Source organism: Chenopodium quinoa, unplaced genomic scaffold, assembly GCF_001683475.1.
Source record: "Chenopodium quinoa cultivar QQ74 unplaced genomic scaffold, ASM168347v1, whole genome shotgun sequence".
Lineage (NCBI taxonomy): Eukaryota > Viridiplantae > Streptophyta > Magnoliopsida > Caryophyllales > Amaranthaceae > Chenopodium > Chenopodium quinoa.
The window spans coordinates 1-23539 of NW_018742297.1; the positions used below are offsets into that span (position 1 = coordinate 1).

The following is a 23539-nucleotide window of genomic DNA, read 5'->3' on the forward strand; positions in this document are numbered from 1 at the left end:
TCCTGTCTTTAAATGAACACAGAGTTTTCAGATTTACAATTAGAAAAACCAATAGTAGCAACAAAATCTGCGAAACGTTGATACCAGGCTCGTGGAGCCTGTTTGAGGCCGTAGAGGGATTTCTTAAATAAATAAACATGATCAGGACGACTCTTATCATGAAACCCTATGGGTTGATGCATATAGACTGTTTTATTGAGATACCCATGTAAAAAAAGCATTCTTGACATCTAACTGATGAATGGGCCAAGACTTCAAAATAGCAAGGCTAAGGACATGCAGTATGAATAGTTGCCAGTTTGATAACTAGACTAAAAGTTTCATCACAAATCAATACCTTGCCTCTGAGTTTTCCCGTCACCTACAAGCCTGACTTTATGCCTTTCAAACGACCCATCAGAGAGACGTTTATGGTGAAAAATCCACATGGACCTAATAACATTAACATCCGGTGGCCTAGGTACCAATTCCCATGTATTATTAGCAATAAGAGCATTATATTCATCCAACATTGCATTTTCCCAATTCGGGTCATGAATAGAACTAATAGGGTCCTTTGGTATAGGAGATATGTTAGGGGTAGTCATAGTGTTTAAGTTATGAAAATATTTGGAATTTGGCTTGCAGATGCCATGTTTTGCTCTTGTAGTCATACTATGGGTGTTGAGTATGGGCTGGGGTTGGATGCTTTGTGGTTCAGAATTTTGTGGGGCTAGGTGGGTGTAGGTGCTTGGTTGGGCAGTGCGCAACTCAGGGGTATGAGTGTGTGGGGTAAGCTGCGAGGTGGTAGAGGGGAGAGTGTGACAGTCAGGGGGGAGCGAGGCCTGCTGGGGGAGGATGGCGTGGATGCCGACCCAGTGGCGCTTGATTTCCATTGCGCCAGGCAGTAGCATAGGGGGGGGGGGTCTCGCAACAACCCAACGCTCGATGGCCGAGCTGCGGGTGATACTCCTGCTGCTCTGCTGCACAAGTGATGGGTGGAGTAGATGTGACGTGTTGGGATTGCAAATGGAGGAGAGTTGGACTATAAAAAAAAATATTATAATCCTCTTTTTTGAGGTGTGTGAAGTTTGGAGAAAGGGAACTTAGTTTCAACAAATTTTACATGACGACAAATTAGAATTTGACCATTTGACATATCGTAACACTTAGAGCCACGATGATTAGAAGCGGGACCTAGATAGACACATGAGTGGACCTTTGTTGCAATTTATGTATAGAAGTGGATGGAAAAAGAGGAACAAAGAAAACCAAAGACACGTAAAATCAAGTAGATGGGATTACGGTGATAGAGAATTTGAGTGGGTGACTTAAATTCTATAACTTTGGTGGGAAGAATGTTTTAACAAGTACGTAGCCACTTCTAAAGCATGGTGCTAAAATGAAAGGGGTAAAGAGGCATGAGCAAGTAAAGTCGAATGATGTTATTTATTGATTTTATGTGACATTATGCTTTTCCATTTTGGGGAGAGGTGTGAGGACAAGAAAGCCGAAACAACATACCATGGTGATCAAAAAATTCCTTTAAAGTTCCATTGATATACTCAGTGCCATTGTCACATTGAAAAGTCTTAATGTTACGTTCAAATTGAGTACGGACAACCGAGTGAAAAGATTTGAACAAGTGTTTAAAACTTGAGAATTTTTTGCCAATAGGAAATATCCATAAAAATTTGCTATAATCATCAAGAAATAAAACATAATAACGATGGCCGGAAGAACTTAATATAGGAGATGTCCAAAGATCACTATGAATAATGTCAAACGGAAAAAAGTATGTGACATAGAATCATTAAAAGGTAATTTAGATTATTTCCCTAAAGGACAAGAAGAACAAAAAGAAGTACAAGCCTTATTACAATCAATAAACTTTTTACTACTTAGAGACCTAAGAACGGCATCACCAGGATGACGCAAGCGATTGTGCCCAAAAATCGGAAGAGCTAGTAGTAAGAGTAGAGTGATTGACTTTAGGATTGGCTTGTGAGTTGGAGAAAAGAGGGTATAGATCACCCGAACTGTCACATCTCACAAGTTTGGTTCCCGTTTGTAAATCATTCACAGCAAAACCAAACGGGTCAAATTCAACGGAAACATTATGTTCAGTGGTGAATTTACGGACGGAAATAAGGTTTTTGATCAATTAAGGAGCATGCAAAACATTACTTAAGGTGAAAGGTGGGTAGGGGTAAGACAAAGTATTACTACCATGACCAACTATCGGAATTAAATGACCACTACCAACAACAATGTTATTATGAGGAATGCTCGAATTGACATAGGAAGAGAGAATACCTTGATTTGAAGTCATATGAGATGTGGCACCGGTGTCCAAGTAGTAACTACTGTCCGGTGGGGGAATGCGAGAGCACTCATAGCCGCTTCAACATCCGTCAGAGTATAGCTAGAAGGTCCTATAGCATTGTATGCCTGAGGTCTAAAGCCTAGGATGCCAGGCCCAGCAGGCCGAGGCCCATTGTTCGGAGCAGAAGCAGCCCTTGGTTCGCAAGAGGATGCCGGATATGGGCACGGAGGAGGATTGGGCCATTGTGCAAGCCATGGAGCCCAAGCAGCCCACGGTTGCTGCTGCCAATTAAATGGAACTAAACCGGATTGCTGTTGGGCCGAAGCCCCATTTAAAGATTAGTGCGGCCCTACTTGAATTCTTAACGGAGTTCTTTTTCTACATGTTGCTCTTTGAACTTTGGCAAGATGATGATGAAGAGTCACTGCCGTCAGTAGAAGCGACGAGAGCGGTGGAGTTAGAGGAGGTGTGGCTGCCGGAAATATTCTCCTTGGCCAAACGATTTTTGATGGTGTCGTTCAGCTAGCTTCAATCGAGAGCAACAACTCTCAAATGACGGAAGAGGTTCCTGATTTGAACAATTCTGCAACTGTTCAAAGCTTAATGTTACCGCTTCAGAAGTTGAATCTTCATATTCGCAGATTTGCTCTTCAATCACCGAGATTTGCACTTCATCAACTGAGATTTGTTCTTCATCGAGATGAACTCTACTCTTCATATGAAATCTGCATTGATTGTAATTCATTCAATACCAGTTTACCTATTTTTTGGTAAATTTGTACAAATTCATATACAAAATTACGTACCTGAATTGAGGTTTTGATGCATTGCATTGTCATCAATTTCGCATTTAGGTCAATATTTATTGCCAACATTGCCTGCAATTTAGGGTTTGTTGCATAGCAATCGTTGTTTAAATCAACATCAATTACAGAATCAATTTCAATTTCTTCTGAAGTTTGCGAATCGTTTGAAAATTGGAGCTTTGAGTTTGTTTTTGAGATTGTAATAATTTGTGAATTAGGGAATCCATCGATGTTTTGCAGAGAATTTGCAGAGAACTTGTTGAGAATATTTCGAAGAAGACGATGTTTTTTGCATGCGGCACATTGAGCGCTATTTATACTCTAATTGGCACGTGCGAATCTGGCCTTACATTAAGGTTAGTGTAAACCGGCTGTACGCAAGAATTTTTATTAAGTTTTATTAATTTTGTCCTGCAAATTCTCAGTCATATGTTTCTATAATGGACCTTTTTTTTTTGAGGACTTCTATAATGGACCTTTGAATCAATTATAGTATGAATAAAAAATTAACTGTCTTCATTATTACGAGCAAGGTTGTTAGGATTGGGATCCTACCTTGGATCGATGGGGGGTGGGATCGAATCGATAGAATCGGATCGTAGGATCGTAAGATCCTACTTAATAACGAATAATATTATATATTATGCTATAAAATTGACTTAAAAACATTTCTTCTAAGGGATTTCAATGCTAAAAGATATTGGTTTGCTTAAGAAAGGTCGATCTTCATTTAGCTTTGTCTGTATGGTAGTTAGAATATTAATAACACAAGTTTAAATTGATAAATTATGTGCAAATTTGTCAAGAATGAGACCTTAACTATGACAATTGCAAGTTGTCAATTGATAAAATAATATTAATGTCTCAGATTCGCTAATTTATTAGCGATAATTATTGAATACATTAAACTTAGGTGCATATAACCTAATGAGTAATAAAAAAATATGTCGAAATAAATCAAAGTCTCGTATTATAGTAAAATGTTGGATCGGATCGTAGGATCGTAGTAAAATCGTAGGATTGTGTTGAAATCCTACCAAATCATAATTAATATCGGAGTAGGATTGTAAGATTCTGCAAACTTAAGATCCTGCCAAAGATCCGCATCGATCACGGGCAATTTTGGATCTTAAAATCGTAAGATCGTAAGATCCGAATCGGGATTTTAACAACTATGATTATGAGAATAATATCCTTCTAATTTTAATAATAATTTTTAACTGAGAAAATAACTCAACGTGGACTACATTTAACACATGCCTCGTGGCTCAAGGTCAGAGCACACGTGTCTCTCTTCTTATCATATCTTCAATTCATTATTATGAGTGAATAATAATAACTTAATGAGCCTTGTATATGCCGATTATTGCTAAAAGTATTACAAATATTAATAGACTTTGGATATGATTATATTAGAAATGTCCTTAGTTGATAACATGCATATCGTTGAAGAAAGATATTATGTACATTTATTTTATACAAACAAGTATGAATCAATATCAGAACTTGCAGATTCCAAGAAATCTGAAATTAGCCCTTTGAATGCGTTGATATTTATCAAATTGTCGCTGTTATAGTTTAACTTATCTTTTATGTTTGATTGCTTAATTTAAAATTCATACACTACATCATGCATCTTTGTCCGATCTTGATAAAGTCTAGGCCTCTCTATAAATACTGAAATTTATAAAGCTAATACAGTACAATAACAAGCACTATTCCCTCTAATCCTCAAACTTAGCAGGCAATACTCATTAAGGGTACTACTCTCTTCGATCTTTATATTATTTTCCTCTCCCTCCCTTCGAAATCATAATACTCCCTCTATTTTATTTTATTTTATTTTATTATTATTATAGGATAATTTGCAATTGTGAGGGTGTCCATTGAAAGAGGAATTAGCTAATACTTTAAAGATAAAAAATATACGGAGTATATTCACTTGAAAACATAGTCATGCATGAGATGTTATATTCGTTTGTGGTCTTAGTTTTATTTCAAATTCAATTCAAAGTACGAGTTTTTTGCATATTTTTGTTACACGTGATTAAATATAGGATCTTGCTAACGAACGTGGCCGGACGTTGAATAAAACTTTAAGATATTTCCTAAATAAATTACACCCTTATTAAATAGAGGATCTTCTTTATTGCTTTTCTCGTTAATTTGGGGTATTTTGTGGTGGGTCAACGACGGAAAATTACACCCTTATTCGTTCTTTTTTAATAGTAACGTTTTGTTTGTTCACAATACTATATATATATACTCTCTTCATAACGTTTCATAATATTAGTAATTTAATATCAATGTTAGATAATAAGCAAAAAAATTAAATTGAATATCGTAGAACTATATATCTCCTACGCTTCTATCCATCTTAAATTAACGAACATGCATATTAACGTAACATATATATGTTGTCATTGCATTTAAAGTACAAAGTAAGCACAAGAAATTATGACGGATTTGATCACAGCCGAAGAAGTGCCCTTGGTGAATCCGGAGGCTGATTACGAGAGTTTGAAAGCGGAGTTGGATGCCAAGGTGAACGGCGAGGATAATGTAGGGTTAAGTGCTGATCAAGTGTTATTGAACACACAATTCTTAAACCTTTGCAAGGACAAAATACAAAGAATTGATAGGCATTTTTGGTCTGGCTCTGTGGTCACTGATCGCCCGACTCTTAGTAGCGGCTATTACACCGTTCTTACCCAGAAAGGCACCAAGCCTGAAGGCGTCAAATGGGGCCAAGTCTGGGCTAATGGTGCCGCTGATGACACCACTGCTCGTAAGTGGATTGTGGCTTTTGATACTGCTGCTGGCAAGGTATATATATATACACTCCTCGCGCAATTTCATTTTGTGGTTGTTTTGGGTAGTTAGGTTTCAGTCCCTTCCTAAGAAGTAACTTTTTAATATATATAAAATCTTAGTGATGTTTATTAGAGTATAGTGTTCTATATTAACCATTTTTTTGCAAATTAAAATTTCAGGCTTATGCTGAAGCAGGACCAATGGGTCCAGTTGATTGGAACGTAGTTGAAGTGAAACTGGGTATGTCCGGAAGCAAAACCGAGCACACTGACCCCATCCTTGGAGGTAACGTACTTGCTACGATTGATGGTCTCAAGGCATATGCACATTTCCGCTGAATGTTAGAGCTTGCTGAGATATAATGAAATCTATCTACTATGGAATAATATGTGTTGCACTACGAATTTAATTTGATGTATTGCGTTAGCTGCCAATCATGAACTAGCTTCCTTGTTACTTTCCTTTTTACTTCAAGTACTCTTGTGTAACAAATAATTATGATGCTTCTATGCATCTAAATTCCAAATGATTAATGCGTAATTGTAAGTGTAAGAGTAGGTGGAATTGTATTTCATAAGAAAAATTACATGCTATACATATTACAAGCCTAAGGCACTAATCACGTAAGCTATACAATAAGAGAATCAATTACAAAGTCAAAGATAATATATACTTTACAAATATAAAAGATAGTATACTCTCAATCAAGGAAATGGAGTGATATTAGCTAGCCCGTGATTTGCATATCAAGATTAATATCACGATGTGATATTATTCTCTACATACCCCCGCAGAGTTTGACATATAATTGATGTTCTCTCAAGGTTGAAAATACCGTCCTGAAATGATCCTTATGCTCATCCCGGTTCTTCGAATATACCAAAATATCATCAATAAATACCACAACAAACTTGTCCAAGTATGGCCTAAAAATTTGGTGCATTAAATGCATAAAAACCGCAAGTGCATTAGTTAACCCAAATGGCATTACAGTGAATTCATAGCGACCATAACGTGTCCTAAAAGCACTCTTTGGAATGTCCGACTCTGCTATCCTCAACTGATGATACCTAGACCTCAAATCGATCTTCGAAAATATTCTTGCCCCTTTCAACTGGTCGAACATATCATCAATCCTAGGCAGCGGGTACTAGTTCTTGACTGTCACATTGTTCAACTCTCGGTAATCTATGCACAACCTCAAGCTTCCATCTTTCTTCTTCACGAACAAAACTGGTGCACCCTATGGTGATGAACTAGGCCGAATATAACCTTTCTCCAATAAGTCATCTAATTGAGTCTTCAACTCTTTCATCTCAGCCTGGGCCATCCTATATGGAGCCTTTGAAATAGGTCCTATCCCTGGCACTAAGTCGATGGACGGCGGATCGAAAAGTCCGATCTTGATGAGTAATGTGTCCAACCTTGGTCTGGAGAGTGGTTTTGTAAGGAAGTCCGTTAGTTGATCACCGGTTGAAACATGAGTGACACGAAGAGCACCCTTTTGGACTTGTTCACGGATGAAGTAGAATGCTAGTGCAAAATGTTTCATTTTAGAATGAAACACCGGGTTTGCACTTAAGTAAGTAGCACTTAAGTTGTCACAATAGATGACTGGAGTGTTTGATATTTTAATTTTCATTTCAGTGACTAGATTTTGTACCCACATTAATTCTGCGGTGGTGTGAGCAATGGCCCTATACTCTGCTTCGGTGGATGATCGAGCTAGGGACTTTTGTTTCTTAAAGCACCAAGTAATTGGGGTGCGGCCAAGAAAGACTACATGACCCATTGTTGAAAAAAATCATCCTTATCACCCGCCCAATCCGCATCAGAGAAGGCATGTAGTATAGGAGGTGAATCTTTGTATATGTTTATGCCTTTGTCAAGTGTGCTATTGAGGTAGCGTAGGAGGCGTTTGAGTGCTGACCAGTGTTCCGTTGTTGGTCGATGCATAAATTGAGATAGTTTATTTACGGCAAAGGTGACATCCGGCCTAGTTAGAGTGAGGTATTGAAGACTACCAACAGCAGCTCTATAATCCTTGGGCTCTTCAAGAACAACACCTGAGTTGGCCATTAATGTATGAGTAATGACCATGAGGGTGGGTGCTGGCTTGGCTTCTAGCATTCCCATCTTCTCAAGAAGATCAATGATGTACCTTTGTTGACTTAAAAATAAGCCAGTTGATGTTGGAATGACTTCAACACCAAGGAATTAAGATAGTTGTCCCAAATCCTTCAAAGAGAACCTGTTTGCCAAAGTCTTAATAAACATATCAAGATTAGTTGCATTTGGACCGGTAATAATAATGTCATCCACATAAACAATTAGATATATGGGATTAGTCGAGTGATGCAAAATAAATAATGATGTATCTGAGATACATCTTTTGAAACCCGAACCAAGTAGGAAATTTGCAAGCTCGGTGTACCAAGCCCGTGGAGCTTGTTTTAAGCCATAAATGGCTTTCTTCAATTTGCAAACACGAGAAGGAAATTTTGGATCAATGAACCCGGGTGGTTGTGACATATACACTTCTTCTTGTAGTCTACCTTGTAAGAATGCATTGTTGATGTCGAGTTGACGAAGTGACCATTGTTGAGATACTGCAAGACTAAGAAGAGTGCGAATGGTAGCCAGTTTTTCAACTGGGCTAAAGGTCTCCGTATAGTCAATACCAAGGCGTTTTACAAATTCTCCACGGAAGTAGGTAGAACAGATTATTAGGAAGTTAGGGTGCCGGACTTAATGTCTTTAATTTGTATAATTCCACGGAAGTGGTTTGATTGTTAATTAGGGAAGCCATTGACAACTCGGGAGAGATCTTTGGTATTTATAGGGCGTACCTTTCCTAGTGAACGTGTAATTAATTGGTTGGGGTAAGAATTTGTCTTGTATTGATTATGCTAGTGGTGATACTTAGTTCTAGATGTTTTTATTATTTTTGATCTATGTTTGATATTTTAGTCATATTTGGTGATACTTAGCCTAGCGAGTTTTTTGATCATTTTGGTTCGGGCCAAAAAAAAAAAAAAAAAAAAGGTGTCAAAAATGCTTGTTCATGGCTTGCCTAAAAAAATAATAATTTTAGGCCGAATTTTAATTTTCATAGCCGCCCAAAATTAGACCGGGCCCATTTTGGTCACCTCTCTAATGCATATTTTCTATTCTCTCTAATGCACAAATACGAACTTGATTTGTTCCGACACAATAAAAGATATTTATGGTTAAATTTATGTCTTGATAAATGTGCCGGTCAAAGTGATACAAATATTAAAAAACAGAGGGAGTATATAAAATGTCGGAGAATGTAGACTTACCAACTGGCCTTATTGTAATATAATTGATTTGAATTTAAGGGCAAATTCTTTTGTAGAGGAGGAAAGTAAAATGATATAATCAGGGACTCTTTATAAAAAATTGTCACTAAATTTAGTTCTTGACATCGTTAGCTCTAATTTATTTGGATTTAAGCAAGAGTTTCTATATTGTATTACTTGTCTTACTAATTGCCATATGTTACAACCTTCCCTTTTATCAAATTTATGTTCAGAACTTTTTATGAAAATGTTCAAGATGACAAATTAACAGAGTAAGTTTATTATGTCCAAATAAAAGTTGTGATTTATACAGTAATATTTGTAATCACTTTGCTCATTTTGTAGCATGTAATTAAATAAATGACTTAAACAGAGATTCATGTAAATCGGGAGAGTAGTACATGGAGGATATAAAAATGACATAAAATTCCAGTTAACAATTTTAGTATCTAATAAAATACCAAGTAAATTAAAACAGTTCTTGTATAAAAAAAAAAAAAGTAAATTGAAACAGTTTATTCCATATATATATAGATTGTCTATTGGGTGACATATACATTACAACCATAAACAACCGTACATTATTAGGATACCTTAACCCTTACCCTAGCCCCACCGAATACCCGCCAACTTCCACCATAAACCCCCGAAAACGGCTGGCCGGAATCAAAAACCACCCCACCGATCAAATCCACCACCGAAATCAACCCCTGACCCAAACCCACACTTGAAACCACCACAACCAAATACCCCGAAACTCCGCCGAAAACCGCCATAAACCCCCGAAACTCCATCGAAAAACCCCATACACCCCCTAAACTCCATCGAAAACCCCCTCGAACCGCTCTTGAAGGTTATTTTTTATTTTTACTTTTTTTTTATTGAAAATCGGGGTGGTTTTAGGGGGAGCTGGGTCGGTTTTTGCTAGGAGGGGGTGGAAATGGGTGTTCCGGCGGTAGAAATGGGAGTTCTGGCGGTATTGGGGATGGGGGTTCCAGCAGTGGAGATGGGGAGGAGCCGAGGAGGGGCTGCCGGAGGTTGGGGGTTCGGTGGTCGTTGGGGATAAAAAAAATTATTAGGGTTTTTTTTTTTTTACCAAATTTTTTTAAGTTTTTTTTTATTATTAATTTTTTGACGAATTATTTAGTGCCATGTGTCACTTAAATTAAAAAAAAAAAGTTTACCCAATGTACAGGTTACCGGTCATAAGGGACCAATAGATGAAAATCCCCTATAAAGATGGGATTATTAAATAAAAATCTAAAGGTGGGATTATTAACAGCGAAGCGACTAAAGATGGGATTATTAGACTCAATTTTTCCTATAAAAAATTGTCACTAAATTTAGTTCTTGACATCGTTAGCTCTAATTTATTTGGATTTAAGCAAGAGTTTTTATATTGTATTACTTATCTTACTAATTGCCATATGTTACAACCTTCCCTTTTATCAAGTTTATGTTCAGAACTTTTTATGAAAATGTTCAAGATGACAAATTAATAGAGTAAGTTTGTTATGTTCAAATAAAAGTTGTGATTTATACAGAAATATTTGTAATCACTTTGCTCATTTTGTAGCATGTAATTAAATAAATGACTTAAACAGAGATTCATGTAAATTGGGAGAGTAGTACATGGAGGATATAAAAATGACATAAAATTCCAGTTAACAATTTTAGTATCTAATAAAATACCAAGTAAATTAAAACAGTTCTTGTATAAAAACAAAAAAAGTAAATTGAAACAGTTTATTCCATATATATATAGATTGTCTATTGGGTGACATATACATTACAACCATAAACAACCGTACATTATTAGGATACTAGATGCATAGTAGCATCATTACTTTTATTACACAATTAAAATGCACTTAATTAAAAAGCAAGGAATGTAAAGGATTGTAGTTCTTGATTAATTGCAGCAGCAATGCAGCTTACTAATTAAGCTAACATGGTAGCTAATAGAGAGTTGATATTGCTTGGAGACCAGTAATCTTAGCAGTGATCCTGCCTCCAAGAATAGGGTCAACATACTCGCAACTGCTTCCAGACGCATTCAACTTAACTTCAACTACGTTCCAGTCAACTGGGCCTGTAGGCCCGGCTTCACAATAAGCCTGAAATACATTTAATTGGAAAAAAAATAGGTTAGTACATCATTGACAACGTAAGTAACATCGTTATGAATTTATGATATATACTTATTATTAGATGTTCAAGTAGTAGCTAGTAGTATAATGTACCTTGCCAGCAGCGGAATCAAAAGCCGCAACCCACTTACGAGCAGTGGAGTCGGTACCAGAAGCGTAGCAATAGCCCCACTTGACACCTTGAGGAAGAGGGCCTTTCTCCCTAAAATAGTAAGTTGTGAATCTATTCATATCAGGGAAGCTAGTGAGCGTATATCCAGACCAAAAATGAACGTCGAGTTTTGTGAGCTTGCTATCGGTAAAGTTTGTGGTAGGGCTGGTCAATTCCACATCTCCAGCGAGTAGCTGAGCATTATTGGCCTCGGCCTGACCCTTGACCTCCAACTCCGTCACCAGCTTCTCATAGTGAGCTGCTGGATCCTGCAAATTCACAACGTTTGGTTCGATGCCTGCCATGTTTCTCTCTTGCTTATCGTACGTAGTACCGTCTTCTATCCTGCAAAACCGTACGTGCGTGAATTACTAACAACACTTAAAACAATAATCAAATATAAATCAAATACTTAATAATAAAATAAATTGATGATATAATCTACTAGTATCTATCGATTAATAATAAAAAGTAACTTTGATTTAAGTGAAGGGAGTAGTATATAGCATACCCTTGAGTAATGCCTGCTATTAAGTTTGAGTAAAAGAGCTTGTTAATTGTAGTGCATTGAAAAAAGCTTCTCATTTCACCGTATTTATAGACTGCATGGCATGTGAGACTTAAGACTTAAGATGCCACATTTTCTTGAATCCATAAATATAATTATATAACAATACTAATTAATTAAGGTGCTAGCTTCTAACTTTGCTATACGTACCTCACCATGTGTTGGTGGATCCTTATGGCGTGCAATTCCATAATACAATATATATACTTTGGCTAACTTGGTAAAACTCTTACTTCAAACCCTTAACTAGTGACTAACGAGGCTGCTTTGGGCTGAAATTTCCTCACTTTAACTATTGGAAAATTGGTCTTTAGTATCGGAAATTAATCGATAGTAAAAGGGTTGTTTTCCGATACCAAAGGCCATTAGTATCGGAAATAATTTCTGACACTAAACCGATACTAATACCTCCGTGGCTAATGTGTTGGTATCGATTCTTCAAACCGATACTAAAAAAGGGTCCCTTTAGTATCAGAAATATCATTAATTAGTATCAGATAATTAGTAACCGAAATTCTGATACAACTATCATATCATATGGTATCAAAAATCTTCCATTATTATTTATGTATATGGTGTCGGAAATAATTGATACTAAAGAGTTAGATCCTTAGTATCAAATTGGTTTCCGATACTAAACAATCAATATAGTATCTGAAATTACTGTTACAGTAGTTTTTCCTAGCTTCTGAAAGTCCCTTTAGTATTGGAAATTTCCGATACTAAAGATAGACTTCAAAACAACAAAATTACTTAGTATTGGAACTTTCAAATACTAGACTCTTTAGTATCAATGTCTCTAATATTGCTATTTAACTAAAGAACCCTGTTCAACTAATTTATATATTATTCAAAATTAAAAACATAACTAAAATACTTTTACAAAAGAATTTTTTTTTTTTTTCAATATTGTAGTTAATAGTACAAAATCTGATGTATGTATGCTTGTAATACAAAGTGCACTTTACATCTCTTAAAAAAATGGATTATACTGTACATTATCACCAGGCCACCTCTATTCAAAATATAAAGTTGTTGTCTCATTTCACCGTATTTATAGACTGCATGTGAGGCTTAAGATGCCAATTTTTTCTTGAATCCATATATATAATTATACAATTCTTATGACAGTGCACTATAATCATACTCTCTTCATAATAAGCATAACAATTTGACAGGCACATGTGCCAACGCACAACTTTGATCATTAATGTTTGTAATTATGTATGTCGGTCTAATGAGATAAATGAATTGACTAATCCACAAAGTAAATATATGAATAGTGCAAAAGTTTGCGATTATTATGAAACGGGGGTACTACAATATTCTCATGTTTGCTCTACCCATATTTTTTTATTACTTTTCCTAATTTATGTTGAATCTTTTTTTATCATATGTAATTATGATATAACGTATGAAAAAAACAAGTGGGATCACGTTTCATTATATACCCTCACTGTATCAACTTCTATAACACTTCGCATATACTACCTTCATTCTAGAAATTTTTTTACGCTTTTAATATGTGTTCAACTAAACATTGACCAAATAACAACAGCGTACTTTTAAATATAATACACGTGGGATATTGCTTGATTTATAATTTTTAATTAAGTTGGAACTTCCTTAGTACGGCATGTGATTTATAAAAGTTGTCTCCGGTATTCGTGTTTCTAATTTCTAATGGTAAAGTAGGATAAATATGCATGCATGCTCTATATACAATATACGTAGTATATTTTTTTAGTATCATGCAGATTGTCTCCTTGATGGTCTCCATGTTCAATGGTTCATTTCTAAATTTGATTGAGGATAATAAGACAAGATAAGAAGCAAATCCTCCACGTACTTCTCCTTTTCTTTTCAATTTCATCATTATGTTACTAATTTGACTATGAGCATTATATACGGAGTATTACTCAATAAAACTTCAAATTATAGATTGAAACTTATTTTTACCGTTCATTTATTTTCTATTATATGTTACCAATACTGAATTTAAATTTTAATAGATATAATAGAAATTTTGACTTTTAACACAATGGAAGATAAGACATAATTTATTTTTTAACACTGTTAAAAAAATTATTTTAACACCACAAAAAGTTAAAAAAAAAATAAATAAAAAAAAAATAAATAAATAAAATTGGATTTTACTTTTGGTGGGTTTATATTTATTTTAGTGGGGTAAAAGTTAACAAGGACTTTGATGACGAAAGCTGTTAACAGGTGTTAAAATCCCATTTTATTTTTTTCCTGTGGTGTTATTAGATAAAAGTTTTTTTTTTTTTTTTTTTTTTTTTTTTTTTTTTTTTTTTTATATATATATATATCTTTTAATACTGTTAAAAAAAAAAAAAAAACAAATTTTGTCTTTTTTATATATGTTGGATTGATTCAAAGTAGTTCCTATAGTGTAGGATTGGAACATGTTATTTGTCAGTGGTCTTTTAGTTAGGAATCCTAGAATCCATTTTCAAAGTATTAGCATAGTCGTATGTTTTGTGGGCCATGATCTATCCCACTTTTATTTCCTTTATTTTAGCTTGATGAGTTAGTTTGTTTGTTGCCTAGGCTTCTTTCATATTTAATATAATGAAATATTTTTTTCTTTAAAAAATTAACATTATCACCAGGCCACCTCTATTCAAAATATAAAGTTGTTGTCTCAATTCATACTAGCATCAACAATCTTCAAGCTTGGGCATTCCAGAACATTATAAATTGAAGTTTAATCTGCTCACAGATAAAAGAAAAGGAATTACATGTAAGAGCCCCCAATAACATAATTAACATCTTAAGCTTACATCATGCAATGAAAGTATACAGTAATATCCTATCTTTAAATAACTAGGCTCAGATTAAGGCAGTCACTAATCAAGGTCCAAAGGTGAACCAAATGAATCTACTAATTTAACTAAATTGTTCACATACACGTTTTCTTTATTTTATAATTCATAAGCTGCAAAGTTAATGTATACTTTCCTAGGCCCCTACTCCATACTCTTAAAACATCTACCTATATTTAAAAAGAAGTGTTCAAGCTAAGTTTATTTAGTGGTGTCAATTCGGATCACTAAGTCCGATTCGATTGGTTTAATTTGGGTTTGAGTCATGTTGAATATTATATAAGTATAGATATCTCATATATTATCTTCTTGATGCTCTCCTAAAGCTAAAGGTCAAACATGTAAGTAAGCTAAAGGTCAAGATTGAAATAAATAATTAAAAATACCTCATTTTGAGTGTTAATAGAAATACCTCGTTTGCGTTACGCGCACAAAACAAGACATTTTCGATACATTTTTATTAGTCTTGACCTCAAATCGGTCCCTAATTGACCAAATTGACCCCACAAATTTTTAAACCTTTATAGATCAAGTTTTACGAAAATCGATATTTTTTTGAAAATGGAACTTATTGCTTTTCGATTCATAATAGAAACTGCTAAGTGGTGGCGAAATCTATTTTTTTGTTTTTGTTTTTGTAGATGATTATAGAATAAGTGAAAAAACGGGTGGTTAAATCTAAAGAAGTTAAATTTAGAGTTAAAAAAAAAAAGTTAAATCTAAATATAGTGTTTTGAGGGGGTTGTAAGTAAAATACTAGTACAAGTTATGAAGTTATCCTTGAAATTATGCATTAACATATTCCCTATATCTCTTATTTTTTACCCTATTTGATTTTTCACGGTCTCCAAGATGCGTCTATAAACGTATGTTTCTCCGTTTTTATACGCTTAAAAATTATAAAAATTTAATATTAATTAATAAACTATATAATGATATGATTCTAACAAGATCCTACATGAAATATTATCACTTATAGATTAATGAGAATTCATGGTCAATGTTTTAAAAGTTTGACCCATATTTTTACAACGGGGCAAAAATTAAGGGGTGAAGGGAGTAATAATCTAAAAAATGATTGAAGTACTTATGTTAGTTCAATGCCACGTGAAATGCTAGGTTTTAAAATTAATAACTTGGTACTTGGACCAGTTTGCTTGCTAAGTACGCCTTGTGATTTATGAAAGTTATCTTTTAGTTTACGGAGTCATCATTAACTCATCATATCTCGTTATAATACAATGCTCTCCTCTTCGAGATTTTAATTTATATAATAATAAATGAGGATAATGCATGCTCCACATTTTATTATCTTCCAAATAAACTCCTTGATGGTCTCCTTGATCCTATCCATACATGTTCAATGATTCCTAAAGTAAAAGGTCAAACACGTTGATTTATGGAAGATGAGAATAAAGTAAATCCTCTACTCCAACAATATTATGAAACTATATATTAAGACGATTTCAACTGATAGAGTATAAAACATATTATGGGCATTAACCATTAGTTTAAACGTTTAGTTGAGTTGGTCCTCTAACATAGTATCAAGAGCCAGCTTGACACAAAGATCACGGGTTCGAATTCATCCACCCCTCCTTTCAAACTAGAATAATAAGCGCAGGGTATGAGATGGACCCATCCTGCATCCACACTTTAAGTCCAACATGTTCTCGTGTGAGGGGACGTGATACAGTATAAAAACATATTCTTGGGGCTCAACCATCAACTTAATCTGAGTTGGTCCTTCAACACCAACAAATATCTATATAACTACCACGAAATAATACCAATCCTTTCATTGCTTAAACAACTAACACCCAGGCCATCCTCTTTTTTATATTTAAAATTTGATGAACTGATCGAGTGAGTATGTAATTTTGTCATTATTTTGCATACGAGATACTGAGTATTTAATACAAAAAAATAGAGAGAAATTGTGGAACTATATTATTATTTCATTTACGTAAAATTTATAAACCACTCGTAAGATTTGGAGCCACGTGAAATAGATTTTCATATCAAAACTCCCTGATTTTTTGGGCCAATTTGCTTGTAACGGAGTACTTGTTACAATTTCATGTACTTAATTAATAAAACACTATGATCCCTTCTTGGGTTTGTAATAAAATACTGTATATGATCCAGCTCGTGCTTTTAATCCCATTGATCTAATATTAATATCCATTCATACTACGTTAAGCTAGTGTGTGAATAAATTGCATTTTTCGGTGTTTGACTTTCAAGAATTCTGAAATTTGATCTTATGTACGCAGTATATGGTACAATTCTCAAATACTGCGTATTTGTTATTGCAAGAGTGCAAAACTAATAATAGTATAATGTTATAAAATTAACGAGGATCGATTGGTTTAGGTAATGTATTTGATATTTGCTAAAATATAGAAATATAAATCTGAAAAATAAACTAAAAATTGAACACACATATTTTGTATACAAGGTTCGATCTACATGACCTACGTCAATAGAGAAAGGGAAATTAGTTTCTTAAGCATTTATGCAATGAAGGATGGTATAGATAAATGAATATACAACGTTCTATCTCCATCTTACAAAATCACTCAAGTGATGTTACATCTTGGCTCGAATTGACTAGGTTTAAAAACTATTTTGTTGTCTACTGAATGGTTTCTTATATAACATCCATAAGGAAATCCTAATAAACCCTAGATTACCCCAATGTATAGTTTTAATAGCCTTCATATGGAAAAAAAAAAACAAAATTATTTTAGGAAAATATTCAATAAAAAATACACTATGTTCGACCGAATTAAAATAAACTGCCTTCACTCGATCAGGGACGGGCGTGCCCTTTCCAAAAAACCGAGGTAGAAGCTCACAAAAGAGTTCTCCCCGATGCAGCATTGCACGGGTGTGCTACTCTTGCACTTGTCATGGCACAAACATATCACTCTGGGACATGGGCGTGCCTCTGATCTCTAAATGAGTAGGCAGATATTTCAGTATACGAACTTTCTGATGAGGCATGGACATGCATGCGCACATGCCTCTCAAAGGCATGGGCGTGTCTTGTAAACACCCAAAATGTGCTAAAACTTGTGCGTGTGATTGTTCCATAACTAGTCATATATAACAAGTAATGTAAAAAATTGACAAGCAATTGGTTATTCAATCTATTACATTAAATGGCCAGGAAAAAATTGAGATCTAGCTACTAATAGTAGGTCCCAACGCGTCATTGTGAATCTATCACAATACCCAAATAAGCAAACAATTTTCTGACCATAAACTAGAAATTTTTTTATTTTTACTTCTTTTATATTAAAAAAAATTAGTAGTAGGATATAATATATGGTTGGCCATATGGTGCGGCCGGGGTTACATGGTCAAGGGTTACTCGATTAGGGTTAGGGTTATTCGGTCGGTCAGGGGTTACTCGGTCGGGGTTGTGTGGCCGGGCCGGGGTTACTCGATCAAAAGTTACTTGGTCGATCAGGGATTACTCGGTCAGGGTTTACTCGGTCTGTCGGTCAAGAATTACCCGGTCAGTATTTTGATGTGTTTTAGTTTGCCGCACGGAGTAACCGGTCACACCCAAAAAGCACTGTTTGCATATTTATTTTTGCTAATTTTAAATTTTTTTTATTAATGTTAGAAATCTCTAATTTCCTAATGTGTGATATTGCCTCTTTTCATATTTTTAGTTTCTTTACCCACCACCTCATCCTGACAAATCATCGTCCAGATAAGATATTTTGACAGTTTTTTTTTTTTTTCCGCATATTATGATCTATAACATTTTTAAAGTTCAAATCAACAAAAAAAAACAATTTCTTTTATGTGAAAATCAATTATACTTTGTATATTTTTGTAGGAAATAAAATCATTTATTTATGAAATATTTGACTTTCATAAAATGTTGAAATTATAAATAAATGGAGATGAGAGAAGGGAAAGAATAAGATGAATGAGCAAAATAAACTAGGAAAAATTGTCAGAAATAGTACAAATTTTGAGCAGTCGGCCAAAAACAAGTCAATTATCTTTTGATTATTTCTGAATAATGCAAACTTTGGGGAGTATCCGCTTTAAACGAGATATTTTACCTATAACCTAAATAACCGGTTAACGTTTTTCATTTTTATTGATAAATTCATTTATGAAATTTATTAAATCCTAATTCAAGCTTTAATTATAGTTAATTAACAATTAAATTATTAAAATAGTTAAAACAAAAACACCCCTCCCTCCCTCACCACCACCTCTGCTTCCCCCACCAACAGCTGCCCTCCCCAAAGCCCCCGGCGGCAACAACCCAGCTACCTTGCCGGCCCATCGGCCATTCCTACCTGCTGTCGCCGTCGCCCTCCCCTTCCTCGAACCACTATCACCGAAACCCCATTCCCCTCCCCTCGAACCACCAACAAAATCCCCCTCCCTTCCCACAAAAAACCCACGAAACTCCCTCCCTCACCCTCGAAACCCCCAAACGCCCCTTTCCCAACCCTCGAAAACCCTAGAGACGGTTGGAGGTTTTGGTGGGGGTTTCTTTGATTTACGTGGTGGGTAGGAGTTGGGGTAGGGATGTTAGGGTTGGTGTCGCCGACGTAGGGGGGGCTGGGGTGCTGACAGGGGGTCGCCGAAGGTCCGGACACCGGGGAAAGAGGATGTTGGCAGGGACGATAAAACTAAAGAACGTTTAATATATTATTTCTTTGCTACGTAAAATGAAACACATCCAACCCTTTAAATAAGCTAAGGACGATAAAACTACTTCAGGTAAAGATCGAGTAATCTTTACGAGTTTGGATGTCAGATAAATAGCAATCTGATAGAGTGGAAGTCGTAGTCAATGCAGAGACGATTTCCAAGATAATACGGAGTTCTAATATTTTTTTTTTGGTACAAGTTGACATGGTCAATTGGAGGACATTGTCAAATTAAAGAGAGTTGATAAAGTGATGTATGTGCTCCGTTGAATGTAAGTCGGTGATGTTGTATGTTCATCGACAAGATCGAGTTATTGAGGAGAAATGCATAAAAAAAAATAAAAAAAAAAAAAAAATTTGTCAGGTTTGGTTGTGCGAGGAGAGGTGCTCCGACAATAGTATGTTGATGATGATGTGCATCACCAAAATTGTGTAGGTGATGAGATGTGCATCACAAGTTAAAACGTCTAGCAAGATGTTATGAAGTTCGAAGAAGAAGTTAGAAGGGTTTTCTAAAGTCGGGTGTGCGGTTAAGTGTTCAGTTGAGATCAAAGTACGTCAAGTTCAATTTGAAGTCCATGGCAATATGGAATGTTGAAGTTAGTAGCAAAGTTTTGTCAAGTGTATGAGACTTTGAATCAAGGGGGAAATAAAGATAGTGGCTAATTATGTGGAGTTTGTTTTGATCAGTTTAGCCATAGTGGATTAAGCTTTAGTAGAGTAGTGGTTTCCTTATTGTTTAGGAGTGATAGTTTTATCCTTAGCTTATTTAAAGGGTTAGATGCATTTTATTTTACGTAGCAAAGCAATAATTTATTAAATGTTCTTTAATTTTTCTCATTCATCTTATTCTTTCCCTTCTATTTTCTGCCTTTTTCGAATCTAACCTGACGCTCAGCTCTGATACCATGTTAACTTTATAGAAGAAAAGATAATTCATTATATTAATTATGAAAGAAGCCTTTATATAGGCAACAAAACAAAATAACTCATCAAGCTAAAATAAAGGAAATAAAAATGGGATAGATCATGGCCCACAAACATACTGCTATGCTAATACTTTGAAAATGAATTCTAGAATTCCTAACTAAAAGACCACTAACAAATAACATGTTCCAATCCTACACTATAGGAACTACTCCCTCCGTCCCCAATATATTGCCCCTTCCCCAATTTCTACTTTATTAAGAAATGTTAGGTAGTGGGTTTTTTTGTGGTCCCTAATGCATTTTGTCAAATAAATTAGCAAGTTTAAGATAGATAATGTGCAAGTGGGCTTGTTAATAATCCGGATCACAATTGTTGACTGTAGACAATACTGAATTAACTGAACATTACATAATGAGAGTAAAAGAAAATCTCACTCAGAATTATTTAATGTACAAAAGTACTTTCTAGAAAATGTTACAGTAAATGAACAAAATTTTGGAGGGAAAATTTCCCCCCCATAAACAAAAAAAGGGGCATTATAAATAGCAGAAGCCAAGTAATTTCATCTTCCTCCTTTAACTTTTCATCACCTGAAAAAACAAAATCTACACAGGGCATTAAATTTGTAAATTTAAAAACAGTCAGAATAATAAATAGGGGAGGGGTACGGTGGGGGGAATTACTCTAAGTTTTACCATCATCGAGTAATTAAGGGACTCTTTTCACCGATGCCAAATTCCGAAATGGAAACAATTGATTTTCTTAGCTTCATTGGCAACAACTCAGGTGAAACAACTCAGGCATCCTGTCAGGCAACAACTCAGCCATCATCTGTTCAAACAACTCAGGCATCATCTCAGGCAACAGCTCAGGTAGCAACCCAGGCAACAGCTCAGGCAGCAACCTAGGCAACATCTCAGACAGCAACCCTGGCAACATCTCAAGCAACAACTCATGCAACAACTCAGGCAGCAACCCTGGCAACAGCTCAGGCAACAACTGAACAAAACGAACGCAGGAAAGACATGACAGATGTGGAAAGGAAGGTGTGCATAGAGAGCCTACTACATGCAGCAACAAACCTCAAGCTACCTCCAGGTACAATTAATAAACTTTCCCACTATCATAGTGTTAGTAGGTGGACTTTGCAAAGGATATAGAAGCATGTGAAGCTTAGTGTGCGTTTGAAACAAACCATCAAAACCAGCAAAAATCAAAAAGGAAAGGCTGGCAGAAAACCAATTCAACTCAATGTTGAACAATTGATGGCAGTCCCCTTGAAAAAAGGGGGAACATTCGGTCAGTGGCATTAGCAATGAAAATAAACAAGTCAACAGTTGGGAGGTTTGTAAAGAAAGGCAAGATCTTAAGGCATAGTAATGCAATCAAACCAACACTCACAGTTGTGAATAAGATACAAAGGCTACGATGGTGCATGCAACAAGTAATCCCAAGCACAATTAATACCATCCCCCGATTCGGAGATATGTATAACGTGGTACACATTGATGAGAAATGATTTTTTATGACAAAAAACTCACAAACATTTTATTTGGCACCAAATGAAGTACATCCTTACCGAAATTGTAAGTCTAAAAGGTACGATACGAAAGTAATGTTTGAGTTTGCATTGTCCAGAGCAGTTCAAGGACCGGATGGTGAATGTCTGTTTGATGGGAAGTTAGGATGTTTCCCATTGACAGAAGTTATTCCAGCAAAGCGATCTAGCATACATAGAGTGGCTGGCACTTTGGAAACAAAACCAATCAAGAATGTTACACAATAAATGATAAGGAAGTTATTTATTGAGCAATTGCTTCCCTCAATCAAGGCAAATTGGCCAATTGACGCATGTGGAACCATTTGGGTTCAACAAGATAATGCTACACCACATTTGCAACTACATGATATTGAATTCAGAAACGCAGCAAACACAGATGGTTTCAACATTCATCTTATAGCACAACCACCAAACAGTCATGACTTAAATGTTCTCGACTTAGGGTTCTTTAATGCAATTCAAGCAATCTAACACCAACAAGCCCCTAGAAATGTGGACGAGCTAGTAAGTGCTGTCAAGTATGCTTATGAAATTTTTGAGCCTCGTAGAATTAATCATGTGTTTCTTAGCCTACAATATTGCATGCTTGAAATAATGATGGTGCAAGGTTCAAATAATTATATACAACCACATCATGCAAAGGAAAGGATGGAAAGAGCAGGAAATTTGCCAACATACATAGAAGTCCCAATTCAGTTGTTAAAAGAAAGTATGACTTCTTTGCTACAACAACACATAGAATTACATGGATTGACAAACACTGTTCAGGAACCAGAAGAAAGGGCAGAGGCGGAAACAGAGGAGATTCCAACGGAAACAAATATCTCAATCGGGCAAGACACGTTTATGCAAGTTCATGAATTGGGAGGATTGATGCAAGACATGCGCATTTCCAGGAGGTGATACAACTCAGGCAACTCAGGTAGTGGCATGTTATTTCAAAAGATAAACAACGCAAATTATGAAATTATCACAAGAATTTTTAAATGTACAGATTTCTAGTAACTTGGCAGAGTAGTCAAATGTTGGTTATGATCGTTTTTAGTATGTTGCCCCATTTTGTGTAATGCCTATAGGGATTAAATGTACTTTTGTGATGTTTAGAAGGTTGCAATCATGCAATTCAGTCTGTAATTATAAATGAACCAAGTTATGAATTATATCAACTTTACTTATTACTTTAATGTATGTGTCCACAAAACATATATCACAAGTATGGCTAATTCAGAGATTTGGACTTACAATCACACACATTCCAATTCACAAATACTAGCAGATTTAGACATCAGAGTTCGAAGTAAAAATTACTCAAATTCACAAATACAAAAATACTCCAGCATCCTAATTAAGTCAATACCCAACATATTAATCGAAAGTAAGGCGAATTCACA

The 23539-nt window shown here is 35.3% G+C and overlaps 2 protein-coding genes across 3 annotated transcripts; one reads left to right on the top strand and one right to left on the bottom strand.

Moving 5' to 3' along the window:
* The first annotated feature begins 4751 nt into the window (after positions 1-4751).
* Positions 4752-6474, top strand: LOC110686756. Its single transcript, XM_021863364.1, has 3 exons — positions 4752-4871; positions 5547-5937; positions 6105-6474. Exons 2-3 carry the CDS (start codon positions 5569-5571, stop codon positions 6261-6263), a joined length of 528 nt encoding a protein of 175 aa, XP_021719056.1. The 5' UTR covers positions 4752-4871; positions 5547-5568; the 3' UTR covers positions 6264-6474.
* Positions 6475-9749: 3275 nt separating this feature from the next.
* LOC110686765 lies at positions 9750-12164 on the bottom strand. 2 transcript variants are annotated; one of them, XR_002504291.1, is made up of 4 exons: positions 12061-12164; positions 11492-11894; positions 11073-11365; positions 9750-9841 (listed from the first exon to the last, which is right to left on the bottom strand). XR_002504291.1 is itself a non-coding variant. In XM_021863373.1 (3 exons), the coding sequence occupies exons 1-3, from the start codon at positions 12132-12134 to the stop codon at positions 11207-11209; spliced, it is 636 nt and encodes a 211-aa protein (XP_021719065.1). In that variant the 5' UTR covers positions 12135-12164; the 3' UTR covers positions 10947-11206. The 2 variants fall into 2 exon arrangements, 1 of the variants encoding a protein (XP_021719065.1); XM_021863373.1 differs by lacking the exon at positions 9750-9841 and having other exon boundaries at positions 10947-11365.
* Positions 12165-23539: the final 11375 nt, after the last annotated feature.

Coding starts and splice junctions, on each gene's coding strand:
- LOC110686756 (XM_021863364.1), top strand. CDS start 5,569: ATGACGGATTTGATCACAGCCGAAGAAGTGCCCTTGGTGAATCCGGAG. Junction 5,938..6,104: donor TTGATACTGCTGCTGGCAAG/GTATATATATAT, acceptor TTAAAATTTCAG/GCTTATGCTGAAGCAGGACC.
- LOC110686765 (XM_021863373.1), bottom strand. CDS start 12,134: ATGAGAAGCTTTTTTCAATGCACTACAATTAACAAGCTCTTTTACTCA. Junction 11,895..12,060: donor ATAGCAGGCATTACTCAAGG/GTATGCTATATA, acceptor ACGGTTTTGCAG/GATAGAAGACGGTACTACGT. Junction 11,366..11,491: donor TTGATTCCGCTGCTGGCAAG/GTACATTATACT, acceptor AATGTATTTCAG/GCTTATTGTGAAGCCGGGCC.